The 22,639-nt window shown below is 41.2% G+C and overlaps 1 protein-coding gene across 1 annotated transcript in view; it reads right to left on the bottom strand.

The window, feature by feature from the left end:
* SH3GL3 (SH3 domain containing GRB2 like 3, endophilin A3) overlaps window positions 1-21,205 on the bottom strand; it is a 53,432-nt gene extending 32,227 nt beyond the window's left edge. Inside the window, exon 1 of the mRNA XM_035554584.2 lies at window positions 21,061-21,205. Within this exon, the coding sequence (XP_035410477.1) occupies window positions 21,061-21,105 (45 nt within the window). The 5' untranslated portion in view covers window positions 21,106-21,205. The remainder of the gene's footprint in view (window positions 1-21,060) is intronic.
* Window positions 21,206-22,639: the final 1,434 nt, after the last annotated feature.

Raw genomic sequence — 22,639 nt, 5'->3', positions numbered from 1 at the left:
ATTGTTCTGAGAATTTCTGCTGAGGCAGGAAATAAAACATTTTAGAATGAGCGGTTATGTTGTGCGTACAACAATGATCATTCATCCAGCCTTCCCTCCCGAATGTTCCCACCACCTTCCCCCCAGAAGGAGCTGCATACACTTTTGTTCTTTTCAGTGCTCTGCTCAGGAGACATTTATTGGTTCACTCTCATGTTCTTTTATCAAAGTGAGAGACTGGTTTATGCTATTAATTTATATCATCTCTAACTCAAGGCTGAAAGAATGAGGAGTCCTGGGACACAAATACTGTAACGAACATCCCAGAGAAGATCATGTTCTTGCTGTTATTTTGAGAAACAGATAATAACGGAAGGAGAGAGGGGGAAACAGCCAGAAAGAGATATAACTACCTTTGCTTTCAAGGGGAGTTGCAATAAGCTTTTGCTTGAAAAGCTGCTTCCTATGAGCTTGGGATTCTATCCCAACAACATGCACTGTTTATGACTGTTTAATTAACTTTGGCCTTCTGCCTTTAAATTGCAAAAGCACTTTCCCACAGACACACGGACACTTGAACTTAAGAACACAGCAGATAAGTGTCACCAGTTATATTAACTGCGAGCAGCTCTTGCCAAGCAGTCTGTAAAGCACTGTAATGCCAGGTTCCAAAAACGCAGCACAGCCCGAGCTCTAAATCACCTGCAGCGGCACAGGCCTCCAGTCAGAGGGCTGTCACTTAGACAAACTTAGCCATCAGTGTGAATTCAACCCTTCTGTTTTGAAGGGGGACATGAGTCTGCTCCTGCCTTCAGGTCTGTCAGCAAAACCCTTTGGGATTTAAGCTTCGGGTCGGACCCTGGAGCTCTATGAGTTAAGGTTACTGGCCAAATACATGAGATAGAAGCATACATAATATTCAATATTATTCTAGCAGAAAATGTTTAAAGGAATGTATTCCATCACTTCAAAACCTAAAAGGCCAAGTTCTTTCTCTTACAACGCATACAGTACTTGTTTAATATAATTTCCTTTAATAAGCTTCTTTGACAGAAACTATTAAGCAATCAGTAACCATACGCAGATAATCTTGGCAAGACCCTCAACTGTAGCTGTAAAAGCGCCATCTTTTCTTTCTTTCCCATAACATATAGCAGCTTTCTCAGCTTCCTAATTACATGCATTCTTTATTCTTTTTAAGCATTAGCACAGAGCTTAAGCACTAGCTACTGAATAACATGAAAAGAAATGTGTTGTACATTTAAAGGGAAAAAAAAAAAGAGCAGCTGTCACCGAGCAGAAGCTTGATTACAGCAACAGAGCTAGCACAACATCTCAACTGCAGCGAGGCCTGGCATTTGCTTCCCAAAGCACTCTGCTCAAAGGAGTTGAATAAAGAACAATTCAAACACAGGGTTTTTTCCACCCTCTCTAGTCCCCCACAAATGAGCTGGACCACCCAAAGGTTAATGGAACTCGTTGTTAACTTGCCCGGCCAATCTGCTGTAGTTCTGCCGTTACCCTGAAGATGGATTTTTACCTTTGGGTCCCATCACCTTTTAAACCAGCTGAATCTGGGCATAGCAGTGTTTCTAGCTCTACAGTTGTGGCACATGGTATGATCTGAAGTCTTTCCTTTGGATTTGGTGAACCCTCAGCTCAGATGCTTTTAACCTGAAATCTGTATTAGACTTGACATCCTTCCCAGGTACCTCACCAGGCCTGCTCAGCACCTCCCACGAGCACTGTAACTTTCACTGTTTGACCACATCAGTGGAATGAAAAGGCAAGCAACACACACTTCACATAAGAATTTCTAAACCACAGTGCTTTTATTCTTGATGCCCTCAGGAGCTACTGAACATCGGAGGCAGCAAAACCACCAAGAAGTACATTTCATAGGCTGAGTCCATCCCCTGGTTGTTCAGATTTCTACATCTCCCATTCTTTCCTCCAATAAGTCCAATTTACACGTACCAAAATACAACCCCCTTCCAGAGAGCAAAATCCTGTTCCTAAGTAAAGCCTTCATCTCCGTGCCACTGTACAAACCATGGAGCTCCAGTAACCATCACACGTGCTTTCTCCATGCTTGTTCCAGAGCTCTGCACAGAAGGGTTGCATACAGCCCTTTGATGGCTTCTTGCTATGGCCCTTCAAAGCAGCACCAAAGAACCTTTCCCATTCGTTACAACTGTTCAGACAGAACACGAGTAATAGAATGAGACAAGCCCAAATTAATGCAGCTCTGAGGCCAGTATTTCTACATGTTACACAACAGCCATCCCAGTTTGACAACCATGGCTCACCTGCAATCACCAAAAAAAAAAAAAAAAGAAAAAAAGAAAAAGGACAGTAAAATATTGAATCTACAGAAACCAGAGAAAAATGATAATCAAACAGATCATTTGCACGAGATGGGGTGTACACCAGTACTCAGCACGGTGTCTATGAGCTTAAATTAAATGCATACAGATATTGAAGAAAAGCATAGTATTGTGGACAAAGGAATTTCTTGTCCACATATGAATAAAGTGCAAGACTCTGGACTCTATAATGCGATTTTACATTTCTATAGAGAGAGAGAGTCATTTTGCACCAGGCACTGACACAGCGTGGCATTACTGGGTGTTTTAGTTAAACTTGTCTGCTAAAGCTATTCTTCAGCACATGCATTGTACAACAAAAACTACTTTGTATTCCAAAACCTTGAACAATTCCCTGACAAATCTCCACTGTGTCTCCCAAAGAACTCAACGCTGTTGCCAACACATGCATTTCTAAATTAGTATATTGAAAGTAATTGAAAATACACATCTCAAAAGGAAAACATCTTTGTAAGAATTCAAATATACTAAAACAAACTGACCTATCTACATTTTTAGATGAAGACACATTATTCCATCTTAATGCCTTATTAGGACCATACAGTGATAATAAAGTGTGAGACTCAAGACTGTCAACGTTTCAAAAGAGAAGATGCAAGTGCTTTTAATGAGAAAACCTGATTACGCTGAAGTCTCTGACAAAAAAAATCAAGTTCATTGATCTGAGCTGTCATGTAGCCAAGAACAATGACATACATGAAATCATAGTGCTTCACACAGACAGAAACAATGTTTTACTCCAGAATTTCATTCTGCATATCTAAAATATTGTTCCTTAATCGGTTTAAAATCTTGCCGCTTGTGGAACTGAGCATATCCTAAAGATGCAAGTGGAAAGACATCAAAGGGCCACCCAAAACTCTTAAGTTAATAAGTTAATACCCTTCCTCCCTTTTTCAATTTTACTGATTCCTCGCTCAGTTCCAAACTTCTGTTTAAAAAACAAAAACAAAAAAAACCCTCTGAGTTTCTTTGGAAAGTAAATTTTGGGGATTTTAATTTCAAACTATGACCTGTTTGGCCCTCTCTTATCCAGCCAAAATACACCGACAGACAAGTGGTGGTGGTGCATCACACAGAGGCAGTCCTCCTGCAGGGTGACAAAGGACAAGCAGCAAACCTCACTGGTGGGGACTTAACAGCACCACTTCCTGCTTCTCGTTAGGTGTCTTGTTTCATGTAGAACAAGCAGGCAATATTTTGTCCTTTTTCCTCTCCACACATAGTTGCTAGAGCTATGAATGGCAAGTTAGATGCAGAGCAAGTTCCACAGGGTGTTATCACATTAGCACTTCTTCCTCCCTCTAAAGCTGCCGGTGCAAAAATTCACTTGGCAACGGTACAATCCTGATTTGGCTTTAAAACAATCCCTCTTTCTACAGATATTCTCTGTGCTTATAAGTAAGGTGTGGCTTCCTTTTGGCTTACTCATACATGCCCACTGAGAAGATGAGAAAAGGTGATTATGCTATAAAACAAAACCCTGAAAATCGGAGATTTAAATTACTCCTTTACATGCTTCCTTTCCGAGTAATATAAGGACCCTTCACGTTATTGTCATAGTTACTCCAACTCCTGCTTCATCTAAGATGCTTCTACATTAGAAGACTCTCATGACTAAATTTAAAGATTGCTTTTACAGATGCGAACAAGTAATTGTCCAAGTAGCCCCTTATGACAGTTTTATCCAGAGTATTGAAAGAACGTGAAAAGTTATACCACATTTATCTTTTACTGCTCAGATTGCCGCTTGCTACTTTAAAGTCCTTTTACAACCTCACCCTAACTTCTGTGTCCATTCTACTTCATTCGTCACGCTGGTCCCCACTCTAATTGAGCAGAACTTCCTCCCCCTGGTGCTCCTCACAGCTGAAACAAGCTCCTCCTCCCCTCCTCTGAAAGCATATTTGTTTTTCTCCCTCACACAACAGCATTCTCAGTTTTTCACTGAAGTCACAGTGAAGACTCTGGGATTTCATTGCATAAACCCTACCACTCAAAGGCTTTGTAAATTAAATGGCTGGCGGTGCTGCCATTATTACCAAAGTCATGATGGTCACCTCCAAAGCCGGGGGGAACTGGTAGCAGAGATCTCTTGTTGGCTCATCATCCAGAACTTCCATGAGATACAGGTCTCTTACAAAGCACAGTTTATTCTACTCTGAATTTAGACAAAATGTTCATTAAGGTATTTTCCACAGCTGCTTAGCCTTTTCTAAATCCTTTTCCTCCCTGGCGAGACTTCTCTTGCACTGGCACTGGCTGTCGTGCCACTTCTGTGAGCTAATCCATCTGAAAGCTAACCACACGTTTCAGCTGCGTTCCCTTTCAGATGGCCAGGCTGCACCTATCCTCCATCAGCTCAGCGTGTGATCACAGGAGCACCCCGAGCTGATGTGAGGAAGTGGGCAGGAGCTCACCCCGGGGGTAGAGCGAGGCCACAATGGCCTAGATTTAGGCTGCTGCAAGTTGCCACGCAGCTGTATCCTCAGCCTGATGGAATCCAGTCGCTTCAGCTCATGCCTTAAACGCAGGGCTTGCACACACAATGCAAAAATACAAGTGAACAAAACACAATCTATGCACTTTAGCGGTCTGACTTCCTTAATAACCTCTCTCTGTCCTAAACTAAATAAGCTTGACATTACCTTGTCAGTGCAATACCTTCTTTATTTTTGTCCTCATCACGTGACATGTAGCAATTTCCACTCCATCTAGTGAAAATCTATGCTTTGCCTCATTCTAGAAATGCTGGCACACTGTCAGTCATAATCCTGGAAGAGTGCACTGCTCTGAGTCATAGCCCCTTATTAAAGGGGTCTCTTGCACTTGGTGTTCCCATCACATCGTCTGACCCGTTCCAGCACAATGCCCTGGAATTAACCCCAGAAAATGGATCCTTCATTCTTTTCTCAGGCTAAACTACCCTAGCTTATTCATGTAAAATGGCTCCCACTGGCTCTCGGGAAAGCTCGCATTAAATACCTCACTGATTATAGTGCAGGCCTCAGCTCAGGAGGGGTTTAGCCAGCTTTGAGAATAGGAACAGTCCCAGAGCTGGCCATGCACGTAAAGCTGAGCAAATACTTGATGGCTTCATGGAAGCAAAGCCTGCTGTATCGCCCTGCCATTGGGTCCAGTACCAAGTGACTTCATGAGAGCTGTTGAGAAATAGCCTATTGCAACATTTTTCTCTTAGAGTAACATTTGCTAGTGTTACGTCTTTTACATCATTTCAAACAAAAAAAATAAATCCTAGTTCTTCAAATAAGAGAATTCAGTCAACACATAAATCAGGGCTTGCATGTGCAGAATGGGCAATTAACATCCTTAAAACATTTAAATCATTTTTTATTCTGGAAAACACTTAACTACACTGCATAATTCATGAATATCCAGTTGCCCTCCCACATTTTTCATGACCAAAGATTTCTGCATATTAGACGGCTTTATTGAAAACCCATTTAAAACAAAATATTTGCTTTTTTGCAAGGCTCCATACATTGGGCCTCATTTTGACACAGAGCATGTGCCATCTCTTCCTAAGTTCATGCCTTAAGTATATTTTCAATGCCCACATGAGGCCAAAATATAACATTTAATCAAAACTGGTGCCAGAGAGCCCTGTCCAAGTAAGGGCTAGGAAAAGGGCAGGGATTTTTTCTCCATTTTGGGGCTGACCTAATTCTGCTTTTGTAAACTCAGAATATACTTACATCACTTTCATTCAATTCAAAGCAATCTCATTATAAATGCAACATCACAAACAGTAAATTTGAGTCTTAGAAATTAACTGACAAATATTCCTAAATACCAATACTTGATGAGACCAACCACAGGAGAAATAATGGAGACAAGATGCGGGCACTTTTATAGTGATTTACAGCTTTAAGCTCAAAGTTTATGCATTTGGGTAAAGCATTCTTGAATTTGTCTAAATGTAAGAGCTGCTAACACTAAAAGATACACTGCAAATAGTTAGGAGTGCCATTTTGGGTTTTAGACATTACTATACGATTATGTATATGGATAAAGCAAACATTTCCTTCGCCCTGCCATATTTAAAGTGGCAGTTTTAGTGAATCTATTATCAGTGAAAAATGTGGTCAAAATCATCCACTACTGAGCTCCCTAGTGAGCTGTACAGAGGAAGCAGAGCAACAAGACTGTCAACAGAAGTTGTATAAAGCCAGATATATTGGCAGTCAAAATCATAATTTTTGGTCGCTCTGGTTTAGAATTAATTTCTCCTCACATTAGCATACTATTGCTCATCACTGCTTCAGCATAATGCTTATCAGCAGGTATACCTTCGGTGCATGGAAAGTGACAATCTCTATTTATTGCTCTGTCAGAAGCTGCTTTCCTCTCCATCAGGCAGTAATTCTTACTGAGCTCCATTCCCACAGAACCACCTTAAAGATTTGTCCTTCAATGTTATTAAACTACTGCTTACATTTTTAGTGCTCACACTAACCCTGTGTATTTTATTAAGTCACTATAAAATGCATTGATAATTCCACCACCTTCCCTTACTTTTTACTGCGGATCATTTTGATTTAAGCGGTGTCATTATGACTTTTTGAGCAGTCAGTCCTGTAGTTCCCACCAGTTTTAGTATATTGTGAAACACCCACATTATTCTGCCACACAGTCACTGCCTGGTACATCCTACTCAAGGTAACCCACCTGTTCCTGCTGTACAGGGACTACTTTCCTTTTGAAACAGCATGATTTTTGAGCTCCTCTGCTTGAGAGGTTTTTGGTTCTTTTCTGAAGCTGTTTTGTTTGACAGTTTTCACAGGCCCTTAAGTTCATGTTCAGCATCAGAGCACTGTGAAGCAATGTGCTTCCTGTTCCTGGGTCCACTACAGACATAAGTGAGTTTTTAATAGGGTCACGGTCTCATCACTCAAATATTTTGAAAAATTCAAAAATATGCTCCCAGCAGCTTTGCAGCACTTTTGACTTCATGTGAGGCCTTTAGCAAATATACCCAAGGGAAAAACAGAAGGACTTAAGATATATTCTTCTCCTTGCTGATGCAACCTGTGCTCATGATGAGTTGCAAAACCTAAATGGAACAAACAAGTCTCAAACACTCTTGTGTAAGTTTTTAATAATCCATGCTCCTTTCATTCACTTATTAGAAAATGACAAGCTCTAGGTATCACAATTTTAAAAGTATAAATATTATTATCTCTGTGACTCGTCTAGAGATGAAGTCACCATATATTTTTGCTTCATTTTCATAAACTCCATTTCAAAAGACGTTAGTGGTTTTAGGCAGCAACGCTTTGTTACATGCAATACCACAACCTGAAATGCTGTTGGAGCAATGGGGTTTCTTAGTCCACACTTCTAAGAAAGGCAGGCACTGCCCTGCATCTCCAGGAGGTCCAATTCTTTCTGGTGGCTACAGCAGCACTGCAGAAATGCATCACAGATGTCATGCATGGGGACAGGAAATTCCACACAGAATTATCTGTATTTCATTGTTATCAAACTTTATCAAATTCCAACTTTAAATGGAAAACATGTAAAGGTGAGAAAATGTTCTAAGTATAATCTACACAGAGAACAACACAGACCTTTACAGAGTCCTCCTCTATAGCAGTGCATGGGTTTGTACCAAGTAATTCCTACAAAAATGCAGTACTCCTATCAGGAGCAAACCATGCCCAGGCCCACTTAACAAGAACCTTTAGCTACAGTTTAAGAGATCACTGAAGGGCAAATCTCAATCATTTACAAGCTCACTTGCAATGAGTGTCACAAGCCCTGCATTCTTCTTACCAAGCAAAGCAGTAGATGCAGCTTTTTCAATTTTCATCAAAGTCATATGATAATTAAGAATACACATAGTGATATATACTTAATTATTAATAAACAACTCTAAAGTACTTAGCATACAGAATCACAGAGAGTTTTCCAACCACAGAGATTTATCATTTCTGCTTGAAGAAGTAAGTACAAAAAAAAGCAAGATTTGCCACTTTTCAACCCCTTGAAGACGTGCCATGTATAATGAAGGGAGCAAATTAACACCCTGACTGGCATATATTCCAACAATGTCTGCAGGACCCATTTCATTCGACAGCTACACTTTGGATTATGGCAATAGAGCAATTGGTGATTTTTGGTAACATTTGCACAATATTTTGAGCAATCAAAGGGGCTACTCATTGCCTGCAGCTCAAATATATTCCAGCCCATCTGCCCGCATCTGTCCTAAACCAGAGGCTAAGAGCACTGCTCAGGGTTATTTAGGTAGCAATATCTGTCTTCAGTGAAACCTGATAGAGGCTTCATCTGTGGGGCTCTCGGAGCCCCTAGTTTCAATGTGGCTCTAGAGCTTGGCATATACCACTAGCCCTGGTTTAGGATTTAAACCAGACTCCAAGATGTTGACATCTGGGGGTTTGGCTTAAAGATACTTCTCACACATAACATTGATACAGAAGATGCAATGGTAATTCATCAGATCATACAAGGTGGCACACGTAATTGGTTCAAACTTCTTTCTCCTTATAGTTTGTTATTTAAATTTTCTCCTGCTTTAGATATTTATAAGCCCTTCATTGGAAATTATTTTTCTTATTTATTTTTTTAAATAGAATTTATTTAAAACAAATAAACACTTCCATAAATAAATCCATCACCAACACTTGGTTTTCCTTTTTCTGCAAAACCTTAATTGGTGATTTTTATGGGTTTGGTTTTTTATTAGAATGCTTTTGACTAATAACTTACTTTTCAAAAGTCTCATTAGATTTTTTTCCCTCCCGCCGAAAATAGGCTTTTCAAAAGCTACAATTCTTCCAATGTTGTGTAAATTAGAATAAAGCATCACAAAAATTGTCAAAACTTGTCAAGATGAGGCCATAAAAATCTCACCATTTTTTGCAAAATCTTGTCCTCATTTTCTTAACAAACGCAATTTTGATATAATCCCCAAAAAAGCAATTCCTAGAAGCATTACTACTTTTGTACGAGAGTAGCTATATTTATGTGCATCTTTTCCCCTTGTATCAACAAACCTTTTGTTCATCAGTTAGAAGATCTGTACTAGTCTTCTGGCTGCTTCCCAAATATGCTGATAGACAAAGAGGTGCTAAGCGCAAAGTCACAAATCTGTTATGCAAGCTATCCTTAGCACCAGCCTTCTCAGTCTGAACTTGTTCTTTCTTCTCTGCAGCAGGGTGAAATCCCACTCAGAAATCTCATCAATTTCTGCAACCCCGCACTAATCTGACTACAACTCCCAAGTACGACAAGAGCTAATGGAGAGACGCTAAAGACTGCTTCCACTCGGTCAGTGTCAATAAAGCAACATAAGAAGCAATGAATATTTCTGATAAAGAAAGCACGCAGCACTTCAGCCTAGACCTTTGGCAGAAAGTCAGCTGCACAGCAGCACTGCTCCGGGCAAGTGTCATTCCACACAGTGAATTTCAGTTATTTTCTAAGCAGTGTTTGCTCAGAAATAGTTCTCCAGAGACTGTTTTCCAAACTGTTTGTCTTCTAAGTAATGTCTCGCAAATATATTTCAGGCTGAGGTTACCTATGGGGAGCTTTTCCTCTTCGAAGGCTTAAAGGCTTAAATGCAGGTTACAGACGCACGCTATAGCTCTACGAAATAATGGAAATGCTATCATCAATTTCCATTTAGGCACAGTAAAACTGGGGCTTGGAGCTATTGGAGGCAGAGAGAGGTAAGACAATTCACACCTATGAACTTTAGGGAATTTTAAATCTCCATGCATTTCAAGATTTTACTGGTATCATCTTAACAGCAAAAGCACACATACTTCAAAATGAAGAGCTTTATTTTTTTAACCTAAAAACTAAAACCACCTTGTAAAAGTCCTTTGTTCCAACTTCAGAAGCAACCTGGAAACAAGAAAGACATTCATCTACCACTAACAAGGCACATCCAAAGACATTGCTGAAGCCTCCTGGCCTCGCATTTAAGCACCAATGGGAACAGCACATTGCAACCATCTGCTTCATTTGACCTGCATGGACCATTAACTAAGAGGACAGTTCCTAGGTGACATGGATGCAGTTGCAATTCCTTGATTCTACAAGTAGATAATTAAGTAGGATCCCGACTTTTGAATACAGATCATAGATTTCATCAGTCATAAAAACAAGAATGCGATGTCTTTGGGAACTCCAATCACTTTACTCCAATATCTACATTTAGGTTGGGTCCAATCTGTAATTGCAGAAGCTTCTTTCCATTTGTGTTAACTTATTTACATCCTTGTTTTACAAGATTACCTTGGGGGCTCAGGGAGCCCACCAAAGCAACCTGACACAAAAGTTGAGAAAGTAAAAAGCAGAAGTTATTTCCAGTATATGACAGGCTGCTCTCCTCACCTCTCATTGTAGTGTTCAAGGTCTTCACCTGATTTCAGTAGGACTGAGCTAAGCCATTAGTCAAAAGCTTTCTTAAGTCCCAAATATATTTTTGATAAATTACAGGAATCAAGACCTCAGATGGAAATTGATTTGGTTTAGTTGTTGTTTTTTGTTTGTTTGTTTTCCCACCACCTAAATAGATCCAGAATAGATCTAAATAGATCCAAAATAGACCCTTTGGTTTTTTATCGTTTGTCTCCGTGAAAGTGCATCATTATAAACCAGGAATATCTAAATGGAGAAAAACTTCATGGCTTATAACCATATAAAAAAAATTTTGATAGGACTAAACACCCAAAATAATTTACTGATGTGTTAAAAAAAAAAAAAAAAGAAAAGAAAAGAAAAGGAAAATAGATATGCACTTTGTAGAAACCATGCAAGATCCTTTTTGGTGATATAAAAAGTTACACTCCCTTTCAGTCTCCAAAGGAATTGCAGAAAAATATTCAGTAGAAAGAAGATACTGTAACAGAAAATATAGTTTAAATGCTTGTGTAATTAGAATAGTTTATATAATAGAAGAGAAATGAAGGAATCTCTCTTAGAGAGCATATTAAACAGCAGAGTGAAGTTGGGACAACAAACTTCTATAATGAAATGGTGTGTGATGGCAAATGGAACAGGGAAAACAAAAGGGCAGAGACTTGAAGAATTGAACCAAAACCAAATCAGTTAAGATAAGGGCCAACATTCCCCACAGTATTTTCATTCATGTAGCCAATTTATCACTGTTTGTTGTTGGTCCTCCCCACTCAACACAACATTCTCCCCACTCTAGGTGACAAATCAGGTTTGCAAGCTGCACACCCTAATTTGCTGAAGAATCAGGCACGGAAGCTCCTGACGCAAACACTGGAGGCCAAACTCAGTTTAATGCTGCCTGTTACAGGCGTACAAAGGCGGAGAGCGCTTCCTCCACCTCACCTACCGGTACCACACAAACCCAGAGGGGCAACCAGCCACCACGCTCTGGCATCACCCATTTCCACGCCCAGCAGCTCAGCCCATTGGGGTTTTATCAGCGTCCTCAGTCCCTTTGCGTGCAGTGCCCCTGTGCCTGGCCCAGAGAACGAAATAAATGAAAGCTTCTGCACAGGAAGGGATCATCACTGAACATAAACTCAGACAACATTTGGACAACCACTGTGACAAAGCTTAGAAAGAAGTAACCAAGTAACCAAGGAGAAAGTTTGAGGAAAAGGGAAAAACCCATAGACCATAACTGCTGATGAGAGAAAGTACCCAGCAAAGTTATTTATATTTAACTAGAAGCCTCTTTTGCAATCTATTTCCTCAAATATGAAGCCATTTCTGCCAGTAACTCTTTTCCTGCCTAAGCTTGCAGTTCACTTGTGTTTCTGTGCCTCTCTTCTATTCTTCACTACAGAAGTTTTCTTTCCCATTAAATTTAAATACAGTGACAGGCAGTAGCACAACCTTACATTAAACAGTAGAAGGGAGGGAGAAATTATTCCTTCCACTGAGAAATAATGTAAATGGTCTTAGAGCATGTGGAGAGCTGTAGCACAGATTGGGGAAGTGAAGAGGTTTAGTTTGCTAACCTCCTCCTTCCTCCCTCAAAGGAAAAAAAAAAAAAAAAAGGGGGGGGGGGGGGAAAAAGTCCCACATCCAACATCAAAGTAGTTCAAATTTATTACAATTTACAGGGAAAAACCAGGTAGGGAGTGTTCAGATGTTAAAGCCATAAAATGATAAACAGCTAATCTTGAAGGTAACTAACAGTTGCTGTGTTCCAGTGCCGCCAGGCAGACATCCAAGCAGCATACACCACAAGCAGCATTCAAGCTGCTGCCTTCAGGAACCTTATCATTATTTTCTTTGGAAGGAATTTCTAGAGAGCAGACTGGAACTGCTGGTTCTGAACTGATGTAAAGTTAGAGGCTTTGATTAATTATTTGCTTTCATGGGGTTTCTTTCCCCCACCATGCACACACCTACTGTGAGCCAGAAGCCAAGCCGCCGGGTGCAACATTCCCTGTGGGAAAGGGGCAGCGTTCCCATGGGCGCAGTCTTCTCTGGCCTTGGAGACAGCACAGGCACCAAATTTCACTTTCTAGCTCTCTCAATGGGACTGCAAAAAGGAAGTTCACGATTCTGAATCAAAACAATGCGCTTCTGACCTCCAATCACACGTTATTTAGTGCACTAACTAATATTTTTTTCCACTTATTCTCTGCTGCAGAGATATTGTTATCTGAAAATCCTAATCTCTAAACCATTGCTTAACAGTCCCAGAAGGATATTAAAAACAGCAACGTTAGGTGAAAATGCCATGTTCAGTTCAGCTGAACTTTCTCTGGGTCAATGGAATTACACCATATTTACATGTGAGCTTTAATCCAAACTCATATCTATATTTTGTATTTATCCCTAAATCTTATGCAAACTGAAAGATTAAAGCAAAACAAACAAACAAAAAACCCGCAGTGACCGTAAAGTTCTTTGTGACACCTTTACAAATATTAACAACGTTTGAAGGCAGAATTTCTAACAACTGGACATTGCATCTGTAGTCCAGAAACATATAATCTAATTTTGGGTCTGTCATTGATGGGCTCCTTAACCTTGAAGTCATGGCACTTGCAAGTACCTTACTTATTTGAACGTGATTTTTTAAAAAAATAAAAAATGGGAAAATTGAGACCTACCTGCCTTTGCCAAGCACGCCAAAGGGAATAAGGAGGTTGTTACTACCTAGGTCTGTCTATGTTGGTTTTACTGTTGTATTTCTTTTTCATTTTTTTTTTTTTAAAGAAGTGACATTTTCATGACTTTTTCACCTTATATCTATAAACTGAATGCACAAGGTCAGAAACTCTGTCAATAATAGAATTTTAAAAACCCTTGATTTCTTTTGAGTCCTCAATTTTATAATCACGTCCAGTTCCTAACCAGGCTAATGTCACTGCAGTTCATTAAACACAGGTACAAAACCAAAAACGTACTTTCATTAGTATAGTACAGAAACAGAACTAATACTCATCAGAGCCTTGGCATTGTCCTTTGAATAGAAGCAGGCAAGGCCAAGTTATTTCTGTGTTTCACATACACAGCTGCTGATATTTGAGATGTTGTAGGAAATTAAAGAGTATATTCTCCCATCAATGCATATAACTTTAATAATAGAAACAAGTACAGTGATATGACACTAGAGCTCTACAAAATAGAATTCAAGGTGTACTCTAACACTAGATTAGCCCTTTTCTAACTGGTCTTGTTAAAAGCACTGTTAAATCCTGCATCTTCAGCTCTCAGCTAGTCATAGAACTCCATCAGGGGCTTCCTTTCCATGAACAGGAAAGAGCCTAACAATGAGAAAACAGCACAGCACAGAATTAGACTATCACAATACTCTGGGGTGAAAGTGGCATTAACATAAATAGAAGCAGTTTGTTCTTAATGGTATCATTATAAACCAAAGCTTGTTTTTTATAAGGTTTTTGCAGAAGGTATTAAGAATGGGACATATGTTGAAAGTTGAATTACACATATTTATAGAAAGTATTGGTCTTCGGGTAGCAGAGAAGACAAAATGCTATATTAAAACACTTCTATTCTTCAGCAATACTTTGTTCTGGAACTGCAGCTATATTGTGCTGCAGTCTATCGAGAATATACACAACTTTCTCATATTAATAGGAAGAAGACTGAGGTTTTATCAGCCAGATTCTGCTGTCAGTTATGCTGCATATGCCTATGTAAGAGCCACTACACTGAGTCAGCCCAGATTTCTATCAGCATAACAAAGCAGAATTTGTCCTCCTGGATGTATATTACAGAGGCTGTCCTGAATTCCATACAGGAATGCAACTTTGTGGTAGAAATGTATCTGTTTAGGATATTTAAGCAACTTGGAGTAACACTTAGCTAATGATACTAAAGAAAATCTTAATGTAATGTGATTGCTGTGCTTCACTTGTCTGTTTTTCAGCATTGCAGGATTCTCAAGAGACTGCACTGCAATGTATTACCCAGCGTGTGCCGCAATGACTCAGGCAACAGCAGGAGTTAAGGATGGAGTGCCAGCTCAGCTCCAGCTTGCAGGATGCCTGTGTAAAACTCTTCAGCAAAGCCAAGAATCTATAAAAGGAGATGCGTTCAAGGAGAAAGTTCAGCTTCAATTCCATCATGCTCTACTGTTTGCTATTGCAAGGCTATTCAGTTTTCACAAATAAATACAGTATGCGTAAAATGTAACTAACCTCCTCTGAAATTGTAGCTGCATCACTCTTAGATTCCCAGCTTGCAGCAGAGATGATCCATACAAATGTATTTGCTAACTTGTATGCTGGCTGGGTACTGTAACCCTCAAAGTTTCTTTTTAATACAGTTATGCCTTACTGGTAGGCAAGTTACAAATACAATTGTAAATATAACCATAAACCTACATCCTGAGAGCTAGTTTCTCCCTCATCCCAGCTCTTTGAGACATATTTTTAATATGGAAAACCAGTGTCATGCCATGATGAACTGTCTTCATATGTCCTACCTATTAGCCAAATACTCTGGTCCTGGGAAACAAACTTCATTTTCAACAGGGTTGGCTGCACAACCCAAAGTCAGCTGTGGAAACCAAAAGTGAGCCACCCCTAGAACTGCCAAAGGAAGAGGGGTGAAGTGCAGATTACTGTCCCCTTAGTACATGCCCTCCCCCTGTCACATACAAATGACAGCTGATCTTTGCCATAGGAGCATGTTCCCCCCCAACATCAGGTTAATAGTTTTGATTTGAAATAATATGTAATGCAAGGACTTCTCCTTCTGCAAGAACTAAGCTCTCCAGCAAAAAGATACAAACCAATCAACCAACCAACAACGAAAACACCTCAACAAATACTCTATATACTAACAAGCCTTGAAAGCTTTACATAGAGCTTCAGCTTCTTCTCTCATCCTCTGAGGAATTAAAGATGAGCAGTGTATCATCTACCGCATAGTTTTATGACTGGATTACATAACAGGAGTGCCCAGCCACAACACAGGTAAAGATAAACAATACTGACCAATTTGATATCTACATGTACATAGAGGAATGTTATTATTTTTTTTTGTCCTTGACAGTGTCTGAAGGTTTATTCTTCTTTCCGAACCATGTACAAGAATTATAATTATCCATTTCAAAACATCTCAGACAATAAACTAAATGCTAACATCCTTTTCCCTGCTGTCCTACCACCATAATTCTAACAGTTTTACCAAAGGATACCTCAAATTATTTAATAAAAGCTAGGAACAGGATAGGTACCTCAAATTATTTAATAAAAGCTCAGAGACCTCTCTCTGCTGAGGTCTTGGATTCATCATGCCCAATCCAGGTTGGATGTAAAAGAACAGTACCTCTCAGACTGTATGATAACAGCTTCTAGTCCTAGGATAGAAATCTGCCAGTCAATAAAGAGTTTCTTTTTGTGTCTCAGTGGCAAGTTCAGTTTTTCTTTGTATAAAGTTTGTCTCTTCCTCAGTTTACCAAAGTACTTCAAGTTTGTTTGGAAGCAAATACTTGTGTAAATAAAATTTCTGTGTATTAATGCGGTCAACATGGACTTCAAAAATTGTAAATATTATGTCTGGGCTAGTATCATAACATTACAGAAAGGAACACTAGTCAGGAAAACAAAACAAAGCAAAACCCAATCAGCAAGACTATTCCATATAATAAGGTCTCGGTTCTGATCTGATTTCAGTCCAGCAGATCAGATCACAATGCCACATAAATCACTGGAGTAATAGCAGAAATCTGGGAGAGAAAAACAAGCATCCTTGTAACTGTTGGTGATAGCCAGAAGCAGGAAAACAAATACAAAACAAAGAAAACACCACACCATAGAAAAAGGCCTTCAAAAACGTTGTTAAAAATAGATGACTACTTGGAAAGACAAACACCATTCAGGATATATAAGAGAGGAGTGCCCAGAGCATATACTTTCTTGCTCTAAGTTAAATCCCTTTCAGAAGACAAAAAAAAAAAATAAATGTTGTAACAGCTACATTTTGCTTAGAAAATCTGTTCATCCTTATGCTTATCTATAGACAGTAGAGTCAGCTCCTGAACAGCACTACCCTATCCTTCTTCACTGACAGGAACAGGTTTAAGAAACCAATCTGCATTGACTAACAATCCCTGCTCAGGCTTACGTTACAAATAAGATATTCAGAATAAGAGGCAGTCACATGTTTCTCACAAAAGTAATAATTTTTAGCATCTCTGAGAAGCTAAGCCTGAGAAATACACTATGAATAAGTTGTTGATACTGAGACTGCAGCTATACACAGACTTTTAGCACAACTAATTACTAAAAAAAAAAAAAAGCATTCATGGTCAACAGATTTCCGACACCAGCATCATGGCTGAGCTTCCAAAACACCCCAGGGGAAGGAGGTTCTCAACTCACTAGCCTCCAACTACTTGGAAAAAAATCACGTACCATTACACTGAGATACCAGCCTGGCTGTAGTTTAAGAGCACAGCACTAACTATAAGAGCAGCTGCTGACTATTAAGACTTTCTTATTCACTCTCTATACTTACTGTTTTTCTACACAGGAAAATCATTCTAAAAATACTCCTAGTACGCATCAGAAGATGCCGTCCTCCCACCATCTGGGTATCCCACATGCACAGCCACCATGAGAACAAGGCCTACAAAAACTGTAGGCAGAGATACACCCGCCTACATCAAAAGGTTTCAAATTGAAAACAGGAAAACAGATAAGATATGTCAGAGTCTGAAAGTGACGAGACAAATTTTCAACAAGAACAGAACTCTGTGAAGGTTAACTAAAAAAAAAAAAAAACTATTTGAAAAAAAAAAACATTCAAAACCAGAAAAAAAGGCAAGTTCCATGAGACGCGCACGAGTTAATCAGCTCTGAGAAAGAGCCTGCCCTCACTTACCAGCCAGGGAGAGGTGGTAAGATGCCACAGGGGATCTGCTCGATGTTTCATTAGCCAAATGAGTTAGTACTCAAGGGATGATCGCTGATATTAGACGGACAGGAAAAAAAGAGCTGATCCTCACTCCAGTTCACTCATTTCAATTTAAACTTGTAGCCTAAATAATGAGCATAGTAAAGAAATTTCTAGCATACCTGGAAGCTGTTATCTATTATACCACAGACATATAATCTTGCTTTGGGTCTACCAGTTCTGTGCTACTAGATGAAGCAGTTATTAAGGTATTGACACTGGAGTAGAATCACCCCTTTAGATATTACGATACCTAGCAAACTAGCTAAAACATCGCTCCAGAGCGCAGAATTCATTGCAGTACCTCGAACAGATGCACATAACTCAGAGTTGCCTTCCAAATGTTGCTACCAAACTGGCACTTAGGTGAAAACCTACACACACATGCTGTTCTCAGGGGGGAAGAAATACTGTTGAGTAAAAAAAATCCAGGAGAAAACCATAAAGAACACTTACGGTGAATTTATGGTTTGCAAATGCAGAGACATGGTGACTTTTTGCTACACCAAGGATGTAATAGCATGTCATGCCTGAGATCCAGTGAGGGCTTTAGAAGCCATAAAAAGTTAACTGCTGACCTTCTCTTACAGTAAACACTTATTTACTTAACTGCAACTTTAGATAAACCAAGTTGGCATGAATCAGACAAACATTCCAGAAGGATTAAAGGAATAAACCTCCACTGTACACATAAAGTATGTCTTGCCTTTTTCCCCTACAGTCTCTAAAGCAAGACATGCAGAAGACGAAGGCTTTAAAAAAGAAAAATAAATCCATTTCCTTTGAAAAAAGCAGCTCTGCAATAGTTAAGTGGTTGTTAGAAAGACTACATAAAATAATATATATTGATTTACTTTATATATACATAGTTACAGATCACACAGATTTATATTAGTCTATATTTCAGGTGGAACTGTGGGTTATTTCAGCTGAATTAAAGTCTGTTATTGCATGGAAATAGTATATTTTGAAAAGAGAGGGATCGTGTCACTTCTTTGATATTTATTCACATTTTTGAATGAATTTGTTAAATACAGACTGCCTTAATGCACTTGATTTATCCTTCAGATTTTCTGTCTCTAGGTTCTGCCAGCCTTCAAATATTATTCTCATTCCTCAATCACATGTCCTGGCACAATTCTCCTTCCCTTCAGTATTCCTCAATGTCCTCTGGGAAATTTGCCAGTTTTTGTCATCTGCCCTCATTCTCCTTTGGGAACACTAAAGCAAGGAATTAATTTCATTCTTTCTCCAAGTAATGCTTGTGTCTGCTGTTAACAGTTACCCTTGGCATCTCTCATCCATTCAATATGCAAAGGTATACATCTCCTTAAGTGATCCTACAGTACTTAGAGATTTTAAAAATGCCCTGCTGAGGAATCTCTTTCATGCTCTGCATTTGTTTGTTTTAGCATTGTGCAAAAGAATTCAGCTAAAAAACAGAGTAGCAATATTTCTATTCTGTAGGTGCCCTTACTGTCCCGTTTTCTGTTACTTTCCACGATTGTTTTCTATGTACCTTTATTGGCATGAGGGTACATCTGAGTCAGAGATTATAACTTAGTTATTCAGATCTGTACAGACCAAGTGTTTGGATGTATATATATATATATGTGTGTGTGTATATATATATATGCTGTTTCTTGTGTTATTTTTTTCAGAATGAGCTCTGAAGTGTCTTGTGTTCCTCAAGTATAGGAAAAAAAAAAAAAAGTTCCAGTATCTGCTTTTTCCTGCATGTGAATTTCCTACTAAACAGCATTTCCTTCCCTAAAGAAAGGCTTTTTCAACCCATTTACTTTAAATTTCATGCTCAGTCCTTCATTTGAAAATAAATGGAAACTTCACCTTTGACCTAAGAAGAAGATTATTATCTGAGTTATCCATCCCTGTTTCTTGCTGTAATAAATCCTGGAAGACGTACCACAGCATTTCAGGAAATACACTGTCAATTTCAGTATATTCTATTGTTCCATTTTGCCAGGGCTACTACCTTTACCAGCTTCCCAGATGTATTTATTTATTTATTTTTAAATGTTTATGCGACATCTGGGCTGGATTAAGCAAGCAGCAACACAGTTGCAACTGTTAGACTAGAAGCATTTGTTGTGGTTACCTCTTTAACTTCCTCTGTTAAATACCTCCTGCTACTTCAGTTACGAACTTGCCATACCAAAGGCTGCATCACTGACTGGGATGTTAGGTGCCAAAAAAGCCAAAATCTTTCATTAACTGTCCATGAATTTGTTTACCCAGGAAGTCCCACATTTTTGCAAAGAGATAAAGAAAGTCAACTAAAAGATCTAGGTTCGTGACATTCTTCAAGATCAGTACGTAACAGGAAAGAAATAACAGGAGTGAAAATAAATGTTAGGTATATTTATTTAGCATATCTATACCCAACCAAAGCACACATTCTGCATTTGGGCTGATGACAGCCCAAATATCTGAAGGAGAACCTGGAAAGGTGACAGCTAAGTCATCTCCAGACCTTTATTTTCCCTGCCCTCTCCCAGGGCAGCTGTCCAACTTGACGAACAGGCTACAGACACGAATTTCAGCACTGTCATTATCACCAAGGAGAGCCGAGGGAAATACAGATCTCCTGGGAGCTTCTGGCCCCCTTCACCAGGAGAATCCCACTGCCACCACGGCAATGCAGAGCTGGCACGACTGCGCTGTGTACCAGCCTGGCTGCTTAAGTGAAAGGGGTCTTACGAGAAATAAGCACAAGTACGAAAGATGCACATGAGAAAACAGGACTGGAGAGAAAGGGGTGAGGAGAAGATGAAGGTTGACCCAAGAAAAGATAAAGTACGGCCTCTAGAAAAGAAGGGAAAACTCTAGAAACATGTGGTACCCCCTATAGGAGAAATGCACGGTCTGCCAGCTGGAAAACTACACCAGTAGTTTGTGGCAGAAAGCAGCACTGAACTCTTTGGGGAGAGCTGGAGCCTCATAGCAGCGAGGCCTCAGAGCCGAACCCGGCGGCAGCCCGAGCTGACAGGTGCCGGCACCCGGCAGGACGAGCCCGGGGCGGGCAGAGGCAGCCCCCTCCTGCAGGGGGGCAGCTCCGGAGGCTGAGGGGCATAAGGAGGGGAGGAGACCCGAAGGGACACCCGCTGCTACCGCTGCGGAGGTGGCAGAGGCTGGGGCTGATGCTGCTGGTGCTGCCGCTGCCTCCCCGAGCCGCCGAAGGGGCCGGAGCCGCTCTGCCCGGACCGGTGCCCGCACCGGGGCTCCGCCACCTCCCCGTCCCCACAGCCGCAGCCCTTACCTGGCTGGCTTTGTGAAACTGCTTCTTCAGCCCTGCCACCGACATCCTCCCGCCGCGGCCGGCTCCGCCCGGAGCCGGGGCCCGATCCCGGAGGCGGCTGCGGGCGGGTCCCGGCGGGTCCCGTCAGGTGCGGGCGGCCCGGCCCGGCCCGGCCCCTCGCTGTGTCACCCCGCGCGGCTGGACGCGGCGCCCGCCTACCCGCCGTCCCCATTGGCCGCCGCGCGTCCCCATGCAAATGACTCAGCCAACGTCGCTCTCCCATTGGTCGCTCGTGGGAGCTTATGCAAATCACAGCGCTCGAAGCCGCCCCCGCCGCGGCGTTGCGAGGAGACCGCCGGGAGCGCGAGGCCTGCGGCTCGGGGGGCGCCCGCCGCTGGGGGGCGCCCGGCACGGACCCCACAATCCGACCCCAAATCCGGCCCCGACCCGAGACCCCAGCCCCGGCCTGAGCCCCAGAGGCAGGCCGCAAGCCCCCCGTCCTCTGACCTGTTCCAGCGAGGCTCCAGTTTTCTCTTTTTACCTCACATCTCTTGTGTTTCTCTGTAGCATCTCGTGTCGTAGCATCGCATCTCCTGCATCCCACATCTGCCCTCCTGTGCTTTGTGCTGGTGGGTGTGACAGCGGGTCAGAGCACGATGGCCTGGTGCTGTATGTCAGCACGAAGCCCGCTTTGTGGTTTGACTCTGTAGCTGTGCTGGTGCTGCTGCAGGCTCAGGAGAGCAGGGTCCTGTGCTGCGCTGACCGCTGCCTTCCGCAGGAGCAGACGGGCTAGAGAAAGCTGTGCTGGAAGGGGTTTGGTTGTGTGCCTGGCTGCCGCAGGGTGAGCTGCCTGCCTGCTTCAGTGTCCCTGTGTCAGTGTGGTACCGGTACAGGAGAGGCGGGTGCCTCCTGCGCTGGAGGAGCTCTCACAGGCTGCCCTCAGGTTTTGGGGAAGATGTGCCGTGACGTTGGGTTATTTGGGAGTTATGGCTCAACTCAAACATGTGCACAGACCTGGAAGCAGCTTGGAGAGAGCCTCTGCAGGCTTTCACAGGGCTCTCGCTGTTCTCACTGTCAAGCCTGCTGGTTTTATTGCTTGGCAGAGAAAGGAGTTTCCAGAGTGCATTAGTGTTGCTTCTTTCTAACAGCAATGAGAACAATGGCAAAAAATACCAGAATTTCCACAGTAATTGTCAGGAACCTACCTGTACCAATTACATACCACCATGAATCAAAGCATAAAGACAGACCTATTCGTGAGCTGAGGGACTCCTACTGGCTATTACTTTACAAAAGAGACTGTACAGGAGAGGCAAAAGGCACAAAAGAGGAACTATGAGGCTAACCAGATAACATTCTCTGGAAGACAGACTGTAAGGCAAAAACAGTCCTTTCAGGTGTTTGGGCTGGGTAATGTTTGAAAGAGCTCTGCAATCACTGTGCTATCTGATGCCACTTGGGAATAGGGAAGGAACATTTTCAGCCTCATTACAAGTTAATGAGATTACACCAAAGGCACCTGATTTCAACACCTCTTTTTTCTTCTTAGTACCAACAGGCAGCAAGATGCTAACTGCCCAGGCCGAATCAGGTATGGCTT

Source organism: Cygnus atratus, chromosome 11 (assembly GCF_013377495.2).
Source record: "Cygnus atratus isolate AKBS03 ecotype Queensland, Australia chromosome 11, CAtr_DNAZoo_HiC_assembly, whole genome shotgun sequence".
In the NCBI taxonomy this organism is placed as follows: Eukaryota; Metazoa; Chordata; class Aves; order Anseriformes; family Anatidae; genus Cygnus; species Cygnus atratus.
This window is presented reverse-complemented; position numbering and strand designations above follow the sequence as displayed.